Genomic DNA, 9,595 nt, shown 5'->3' with positions numbered 1-9,595 from the left:
GGTGCAGCCCCTCCAGGAATTGAGTGGTTCTTCAGGATCTACCAGCCCTTGCATCTTTAGGCCCAGGCCCCATGAGGTACTGTTTGTTGTTACAGACTAAAGTCATCCAGAGCTCTTGGTTCAAAAGGCAGGATGTGGGCTTCAAGCTTCCAGCTCATCAGTTCAAAGAAAATCTACTTCAGCAGCAATGTCTCCTGGGATGTTTTCACAAGCTTCCCTGGGAGATGATGGGGCCTCTTAAAGGACTAATAATAGACAGGCACGTCCAGTTTCCCAAACAAGTCAACCTTAAAAGTGAATGCTATTTTTTCCTTGTTTCCTTTGAGTTACTACGTAGGAAAAGGACATTCTATTATGACAGCCATTGCTCTCCACATGCCACTTAATAACGACTTAGACTCAGCAGCTTCCAGGTAAAATCATCCTAGTAGGACCTGAGCTTCATTAGGCAGAAGTTCAGTGTAGCTGGTTCAATTCCATCCTGTCTTCCTTCACCCTTTTGTCACCAGTATGCTTTGTACTTAGGCAGGTTTAACCACCACTCAACAACAATGTGACTTCGGGGGTCTATCTTAAACACTCTGAGCTTCCTTGTCTTTATCCATCATGAAAGTTACTAGACCTACACAGGTTGTTGGGAGGTCTAAATAAGACACTGCAAGTACCTGTGACACCCACCTAGCACCTGATGTTTATTATTATTGAACACCTACTGGACACGGGTTGGGGGTAGGGGGTAACGTCCTTTAAGTTTTCATTCATTCACTTGTTCACACAATTACTCACTTATTCAACCAATATTTATTGAGCTCTGAGAAGGTGTCAGGTACAGAGCTAGGCGCAAGGTGACACAATGGCGAGCAGAGCCTGCTCTCAGAGCCTAGGTCTAGTGCAGGAGTTCATAGTCTAATGCAGCAATGTGTTCCCAGAGTGTGGGGCATGGTGGGGGGACGTTTAGATGCAGTGTGTGGACGGGACACTAACTCACACAGCATTGTTTACGTAGACAATTATTACTCTTTTGGTTACCTTTCCATCCTTCAGATTCCATCCAGGAGAGAGTCCCAGTTGGATGTTAATGTCTTTAACATCTCTCTAAAATTTGTAAATCTCCCTTAACAAACAAAAGAAGGCCTCAGATGCTCGTGTTTTGGGCAAGTGGCAGCATCTGGAGAGATTTTCACAGTAAGGATACATCTTGCTATTTGAACTCGGAAACTAGATAGAGATTTTTTTCTAGATGGTGCACAAATATTACCAGCATTTGTGAAGATGGGTCAAGAATGAATGAAAGTTGAGGAAATACTGGCCTCTTAAATTTCTCCCCACGCCCTTTAATGACCCCATATCACAGCTGAGGAAACTGAGTCTCTTTGTGGAGGGGATGGACAGAAGGTAGGGAGTTTTCTTCTAAATGGTCAGGCAAGCAAAGCCAAGAATCGTCTTTGTGGTGGAGTTAAATGTGTGTGTATAAAGTAAGGATTGCCCCTCCCCTCCCTCTGCAGTAGTGTGTGCGTATGTGTGTGTAAGTGTGTGGAGCCACAGGCCTTTCCGAATGAGTGACAGCGGTAGCCCATCCCTCCAGGAGACGCGTGCAGAATGACAAATGGCACGGATACGGGGTGGATGGGCACCAGTCTCTGCGGAGGCCTGGGTGGAAACCGTCGCACCCACCCTTTCCACCCTCTGCCCCCGCAGGCCTCAGCCCCCGTTCTCGTTTCCCCCGGGGCGCACCGAAGGTGCTCATCGCCTTCATGCAACCCAGGCCGAGGACGAGGTAGCGGGCGAGGCTCAGGTCTGGCGGTCCCTGGCTGCGGTCCCCGCGTCGCAGCGCTGCGGCTGAGAACGCTTCTCTGGGAGGCCGGCAGCCTCGGGGTGCCAGTATGTAAAGCAGCTGGCGGCTCTGGGCGGAGCCTGGGGGCGATGCAAATGAGGGAGGCGGGGTCTGCCCGCGGCTCCGCCTCCCTCCCCCGCAGCTGGGGCCAGCGGTGCCAAGCGCAGCTGGTCGAGTGGCTGCAGCTGGGCGAGTGACAGCCCCAGCTCCGCGCGCCGCGGCCGCCAGAGCCGGCGCAGGGGAAGCGTCCGCGGCCCCGGGCGGCAGAGCGGCCGCCTTCTCCCGCGCCTCCCGGGCCCGCAGCCCGCGCTACCGCGGCCCCTGGCCGGCACCTCTCGGGCTCCCGCTACCCGCGCGCAAGATGGCTGACCCGGCTGCGGGGCCGCCGCCGAGCGAGGGCGAGGAGAGCACGGTGCGCTTCGCCCGCAAAGGCGCCCTCCGGCAGAAGAACGTGCACGAGGTGAAGAACCACAAATTCACAGCCCGCTTCTTCAAGCAGCCCACCTTCTGCAGCCACTGCACCGACTTCATCTGGTGAGAACGCGCCGGCTCAGGGCACCTTCCCGGGGCTCCGAGGGTAGCGCCGCGCGCGGGGACCCCCTCTTCGCGTCCTCCGCGCCCCCCGCGCCTCCGAGGGAGGTTAAGCCCCGCCGCGGCCCCAGATCCCGGGCTCCCGCTCCGGACCCTTCTGTCCCGGACTCCCCCGTGGGCAGTCCTGCGGCTTCCCGCTCCCCGGGGTCCCAGACAGCCGATCGCGCGGTGCCTCGTGCCCTCTCTTCCTCCCAGCTGCCTCGGAGCGCCTAGGGGTCGCGCTCCGCTTCGGAAGGGGAGAAGGGGTCGCTTCTCCACAGGGCTCAGGGCTCCGCTGTCCCTCCGCGGGAGGGCAGCGCCTCGAGTGCCCTCTCGTGCGGGGTTCCCTATCTCTCTGTCTCCTTCCGGGCTCGAGGCACCCTCACCCCTTCCCTCCTTTCTGGGGGCAGCGCCCTGGGTGTCCTTTCTCTGTCTCCCTGCGGGCATGGGGCATTCTTTCCTCCTCCTCAGTGTCTCCGGGGGCAGCGCCCCGTGTTATCTCTTGCTTCTCCCTAAGGGCCTGGGTTCCCCTTTCCACTCTTCAGTTTCCCCCCTTCACATCACTGCGGAGACTCTCCGCTCCCCGGTCCCTCTAGGCATGGGGAGTCCTTTCTCCTTTCCAGTCCCCCAGGGAATGCCATCGCCGCGGGGGCTCTCCCATCCTCCCACTCAATGCGTCTTTTTCTCTTTCCCCGAGGGCACTCGGGCATCTCTGTGGGCAGAACTCCCGCCTGTCCGCCACCTCCCACCAAGACGGAAACGCTCCCCCCACCCCGCCACCTGGTGGTCGCAGCCTCCTCTCTTCTGCCTTTTGAGGGGAGGTGGAGGTTACCGCTGAGCTCCCACCTACCCCCTCCCCCCCAGAGGCGGAAGACTCTTGGGCACCCGCCTGTGGCTGGGAGGTTGCACCTGGGCTAGGGGAGCAGGGGGAAGTGGGGTGATTCTGGGGGGAACTAACTGGTGGCTGGGCCCCTCGGGCTGCCTGACATGTCTCCTTCTGCTTTTGCAGGGGCTTCGGGAAGCAAGGATTCCAGTGCCAAGGTAGGCTGTGGGGTTCTAAGGATGCTGTTTGCCGGAGGAGAAGGTGAAAAAGACTTTCTGGAAGTGACTGAGATAGGCAGAGAGTGAAGGAATTACATTTGTCAGAGTGACCTCCCAAATTAGGAGTTCACCACAGAAAGGTCTTTAAAAGTCGTGTGTGTACATGGGGCAGAGATGCTCCATCCAGGAAGGACCAGTGGAGCTGGGAGGCTCAGCTGGCCAAGGAAGTACATCCATCCTTTCTCCCTAACCGGCACCAGAAGAGTCAAAATAGGTTCTCTTGAACCTATCCTGCCTGGCCACTTCTTCTTGAGATACCCTCCCCCCCCAATTCCTGTTCATGTGTCCTTCCACTTCCCCTGCCTCATAGAGGTCTCTACAGGTGGCCCCTGCCTCTGCAGATGGTGTATCCCCTAGGAAGGCGACTGTGGTTGTCCCCTGGGCCTCCTGCCTCTCTGAAAGAAGTGGTTCCAGTTGGGGTGCTTCTCAGATCCTGATTTAAATTGCCCTTTCTTCTGGCTAGATACAGGAAGGACTCCAAGTGACTGGTTACCTGGGTCTTTGCATCGGGTTTGAGATCCTTGACCCTAGCCAGGGATGCCCAACCTAGTGGTGACTCGGCCGTCTCTGGTTGCAGATTTGCTCTCCAGATGCCAAATCATCTGTAGTTTTGTTTAGCCCTTAGGGTGTCAAACATGTTTTGAATTTGATGCCAACATTTTAGAACTGGGAGATTTCACGAAGTATCTGACTTTGCAGCTTCAAGTTTGCTGAGCATTGGTCCCACTTTCTTTTTAGAACCATCATTTGGAGCTGAGAGCAGCAGTTTTTGTGGACAGGGTGCACATGCTGCACCATTTTGTCTCAGTCGATCCCAACCAGGCCTGCTTCACCCATTTTTGGCCCCTGTAAGGCATTTGAGTTTGCAACCTCTGGTCTGGAAGGTCCCCCCTTTCCCCCATTTTAGACCAGGTCCACGTGGTTGAGTTTGGTGAGAAATATCACATTTCTGGGGAGTGTCTTAGGGGCAAGTTGATTGCCCTGGCGATCTGGGTTTAGATCAGGGGAAGAAAACATTTGAATGTTAAAGAGTCTGAGATGTGACTTAGCACTGACTGACAGTTCTGTGGTAGCACCTCCACCCTCCAGAGAAAAGTAAAGTGATCCCTGATGAGAGTGAGTGGCATTGTCAGTTATGTAGAGTGCTGGCAGTGTGGCACTGGTTTTTTTGGAGACTTATATGACCTCTCACCTGAGATCTGGGCAGAGCCCGCTCAGCCAGTGAGCCTCGTAGACCCCCAACCCCTGCCCTCTTTTACCAAGGTTTGGAGCCCCAGTTTCACGCACTGCACCAGAGGACTTCCCACGTTCCTTTAAATGGCAATAATTTCAGCCTTGGTGCACACGGTTGGATTGTTTTCTAGAACTTTAACCCCTTAAGCAGAATGCCAGGGGTGCCTTAGTGTGGGGACACGTAGAAGATCTTTGAGGTTACCTCTCACTTCCATGAATCGGTTTCTGTCTTTGTCTCTTGCTCAGGTCAGGGGTGATTTTTGAACATTTTTATTGCTGTTTTCCTGTCCCACCTGCTCTGCAGTTATTAACGGTTGGGAAAGTTAACGTCGCAGTGTGCAGGTAATGACACATCTGAAACAGCAGATCTGTTTTTTCAAAGCCAGGAAAATGGTAGGCATTTTCTGGTGCAGTGAGTAAAGCAGACTTAAAGTTTCTAATGAAATATGGCAGCCTTAGAGGTAGGCATGTTTAAATTTTTTTTTTTTATTGCCTTTCTTTTTCTCCTCTTCCTGAGAGGCAGTGTAGGGTAGTGAACATGTGCACAGGCTATCAGGCTACCACTGTGAGTTTGAATCTTGGCTTGAGACTTCCCAGCCATTTTACTTAGCCTCTCTGTACCTCAGGCTCCTTGTGTATAAAATGGGTCCATGTAACAATACCTACCTTAAAAAATTGCGGAGCGGCTCCAAGTTGTTACAGTATATAAGGTGCTTGGACCAGAGTTCAGCACAGACTAAGCACTCAGAAAGTATCAGCTCCTATGATCGTCTCCAAAGTAACCCAATGGTGGGGCAGCTGGTGTGAGAGGAGACTGGCTCTGCAGGGTTGCTTTGCTATGCAACTGGCTGCCAGGTGAGAGTCTAAATCCAGCTGTGAACGTCTGGTCGCCCTCTGTCACTGCTTTGGTAGTAAATTCCATTTGGGCTGGAGTGGGAAGGAGCAAGAGAGGGGAAGGGGCAAACTGACAGCCCTTGAAATTGAGATGCTTAGATTCTCATGCTTAGGGATATCCCGGAAGGTGACAGATTATCCTCAGATGTGCTCAGAGATACCTGGGGCTAGTTTTGAAATCAGAGAGGAGTTCCTTATCTGAGCATTTTTGTACCACATTTTTCCTCTTAAAGTGAATCTAATTAAAATGGGATCAGTATGTTATAGAAAATACATACGGTTTTATTCTCTCACCAAAGTCAGAAGTTCAGAGGCCAAGGTGCTATGTTCCTTTCAGTTTTCTGCTCTACTATCCCAGGAGTGAAAATTATTTCAGAGTCCAAGAAGGATGCTGGACTCCCCAGTCATCACAGCCTTATTTCAGCCAGCAGGAGGAGGAAAGGTACAGAAAGGTGAAGGACACATGCTCACTGTCCTGGAAGTTGCCTCTGATACTTCTGCCTATATGCTATTAGCTAGAACTTAATCACATACCCACACCTTGTTGCAAAGGAGTATGCGGGAAATGTAAGGTTAATTTCAGGTAGCCATGTTCCCAGATAAAAGCTATGGTGGGGGGTTTTCCATTTCAAAAGTAGAAGTGGAGGGCTTCCCTGGTGGTGCAGTGGTTGAGAGTCCGCCTGCTGATGCAGAGGACACGGGTTCGTGCCCCGGTCCGGGAGGATCCCACGTGCCGTGGACTGCTGGGCCTGTGAGCCATGGCCGCTGAGCCTGTGTGTCCGGAGCCTGTGCTCCGCAACGGGAGAGGCCACAGCAGTGAGAGGCCCGCGTACCACAAAAAAAAAAAAAAAAAAAAAAAAAAAGTAGAAGTGGAAAGAGGATCTAGTCCCTGCCTTTCTTGGGTAGGAGTTGTGTAGGATGATCATAAGGCAAAGAAACCACTGAGCCCCGCGCTCCATGGTGCTGCCATGGAAATTGGCGGTGCTGAGATGGCTTGAGAGAGGAAGGATGGGAAGTCCGTAAGCCATGGGAGATTGTGGATTTCTGTGTGCTCAGGGGAGTTTAAGAATAGACTTTCTTGCTTTTGTATAGAACTCTAGATTGACTGCTACATAATTTCTCCCTTTTTGTTTCCACTCTGTATTTTCTATAAAACCATTCTCTGTGAGGTAGTTTAAGAATGTCTCTGGTGACAGGGAACTGGAGCTGAGAATCTCTATTATGAAACCCCCTAAATTCTGGATTAGAAATAGGACTGCTCAGATAAGCAAGGCAGACTTCTCTCTGTGGTATTCTTTTTTTTTTTTTTTTGCGGTACGCGGGCCTCTCACTGCTGTGGCCTCTTCCGTTGTGGAGCACAGGCTCTGGACGCGCAGGCTCAGTGGCCACGGCTCACGGGCCCAGCCACTCCATGGCATGTGGGATCTTTCCCGGACCGGGACACGAACGTGTGTCCTCTGCATCGGCAGGCGGACTCTCAACCACTGCGCCACCAGGGAAGCCCTGTGGCATTCTTTAGAGGAGCCACGGACCAACATTTGTGCTGTCATTGTAATTAAGACAAGGCTTTGGGTGGAATTAGGCTCTTGCCCAAAGAAACCTCTACAGTTGGGCAGAGAGAAAAAAAGTTTTTTTAAGGAAGTCACTTAATTAGAAATAGGGAGGCAATAAAATATAGGGATTCAGAATTCCTAGCATGGGATTGGAGTCAGAACTGGGTTTGAATCTGTGCTCTGCCACCTACTTACTGTGTGAACTTGGGCAAGTCATCCATTTGTAGTGGCCTCGGTCTTCTCATCTGTGAAATGGGCTAATAGTACCTACCTCATAGGGTTGTGGTGAGGAGTAATCAGGTGGTACAAGAGAAATATCCACTATCGATAACTCTAAGTGAGATGATCATTATTACTTGATTAGCTGTAGGAAACTGTGTCAAAAGAGGAAGAGAGTTAATTTGGGAACTCATTAAATGACTATGTCTCTTTCGTGTATTTAGATGGGTTTCTTCTTTGGTATGTTTCTTCATAGACTTTAGATGACACCAGTGAGTCTAGCCCCAGATAGCCAGCTTGTTTAGATTGTCTTTTTTCACCCTTCTTGTGAGAAAAATCTAAACTTGCCATGGACCCTCTAGAAGAACCCCAGTGCACTAATTTTCTGACTATGTAGACCTAGCATTGATGACTATAATGAGTAAACCAGCTCTTTCCTTTCTTGTATAGATTAGAAAACAAGTTTTTAAGCCTTCTTTTTTTAAATTTTATTTTTTTAATTGAAGTAGAGTTGATTGACAATGCTGTGCCAATCTCTGCTATACAGCAAAGTGACTCAGTTACACACATAGAGACATTCTTGTTTTACACATTCTTTTCCATTATGGTTTATCCCAGGATATTGAATATAGTTCCCTGTGCTTTTTTAAGCCTTCTAATAGACATTATTCTTTTTTTTTTTTTTTTTTTTTTTTGCGGTACGCGGGCCTCTCGCTGTTGTGGCCTCTCCCGTTGCGGAGCACAGGCTCCGGACGCGCAGGCTCAGCGGCCATGGCTCACGGGCCCAGCCGCTCCGCGGCATGTGGGATCTTCCCGAACCGGGGCACGAACCCGTGTCCCCTGCATCGGCAGGCAGACTCGCAACCACTGCGCCACCAGGGAAGCCCAATAGACATTATTCTTAAAAATCCCCAAAGTATTGCATGAATACAACCATTGCTAGTTTCATAAACATGACTTTACAGGATACAAGTTTATTTTAGTCTTTAGTTAACACTTTGAGATTAGAATATGTACTTTTTAAAAACAGTAGTCAAAGATGAATCGAAGGTTCATTTTATTTTTGGCATATTTTTCCCTAGGAACTATGATATCCTGAATTTCAGGTTGAACTTTCTCAGTAGAATCATAAATAGGGCCTTTTTTGTGTGCAGTCAAGCCTCTATTATTCCACTTCCCTCCCTTCTCGGAAGCAGATCCCAGAGGCCTGTGAGTGAGGCTCCACTTATCTCTTGGCTCTTCTTAATGTGTCCTGGGGGTTCCATGTGGATAAAAGGCAGAGGCTTTTTGAATTTGTGTTTGTTGGTTTGACTTTTTAATTTTTGCCACCTGAAGTGGGATTTGGGGCTCAAAGTCCCAAATGAAATAAAAAAATTTAAGGATAGGTTAATGCTGGGTCTTAGCAAGAAGGAGGGTTGATTTGTTGAAGAGGCAACAGCCAATTCCTTTTGAGCTGTAGAACACTCAGAGAAAGCTTGAAGCTTTGTCACTGGGCAACAGAATGCCTTTCCAAGTAAATATGGAAAATATGACCTTTGAAAATCTAGTTGATATGATATACCAGTTATTAGAAACTCATTAAAAAATATATTATTTCTGAGTACCAGTGATACTTCAGGTACTGCCCAGAACCAGATATAGCATGTTTATAGTGTATCTGGGTCAATAGAAAAAGATATAGAGAAGTTAACTGGTCAAAAGGTAAACCAAAGGTTTGAAAATAAATTGTACACGTTCTTGCTGTTGGGGTCCTCTTTCCTCTGTCTGTCTCTTTCTTTCTCCACACATGCACACACATACACACACACGTGCACACACACGCAAACAGATCAGTACGTCACAATTTTGAGATTATGCATCTCCTTTTGATGCTTTTCAGCTACAGGTCGTTCAATTATTAAGTACAATTTTTAATCCTCTGGTCTTTTGTCTTTGCAGTCCAATTAATTCTTGGGTGGGGAGGGGGATCAGCTGAACAGTTCATCATCTCTGGCTGATGTGTTCAAAAGCTTGGTCCCTTATTCTTGGCATTTGATCTAATCTCAAGGATTCTTTGACTTCACTCATCGTATCTCTCCAGTGAAATTGTGTGATAGCTTTTTTATAGAGTATATAAAAATCACAATGTTTACATGTGGTATTTGGAGGTGTGATGGCTCCTTGACAATCTGGTAGGAAATTTATATATTTA

At 49.5% G+C, this 9,595-nt stretch overlaps 1 protein-coding gene across 2 annotated transcripts in view; it reads left to right on the top strand.

Annotated features, from left to right (window-relative positions):
* The first annotated feature begins 1,991 nt into the window (after nt 1-1,991).
* The window catches only part of PRKCB (protein kinase C beta), a 311,495-nt gene continuing 303,891 nt past the window's right edge, over nt 1,992-9,595 (top strand). The window contains exons 1-2 of one of the 2 annotated variants that reach the window (XM_027126615.1): nt 1,992-2,368; nt 3,414-3,445. In XM_027126615.1, the coding sequence (XP_026982416.1) occupies nt 2,196-2,368; nt 3,414-3,445 (205 nt within the window). In that variant the 5' untranslated portion in view covers nt 1,992-2,195. The remainder of the gene's footprint in view (nt 2,369-3,413; nt 3,446-9,595) is intronic. The other variant, XM_027126616.1, reaches the window with a different exon arrangement.

This window comes from Aethalodelphis obliquidens, unplaced genomic scaffold (assembly GCF_003676395.1).
Source record: "Aethalodelphis obliquidens isolate GAN/ISIS:26980383/991018 unplaced genomic scaffold, ASM367639v1 scaffold30, whole genome shotgun sequence".
Taxonomy (NCBI): Eukaryota; Metazoa; Chordata; class Mammalia; order Artiodactyla; family Delphinidae; genus Aethalodelphis; species Aethalodelphis obliquidens.
This window is presented reverse-complemented; position numbering and strand designations above follow the sequence as displayed.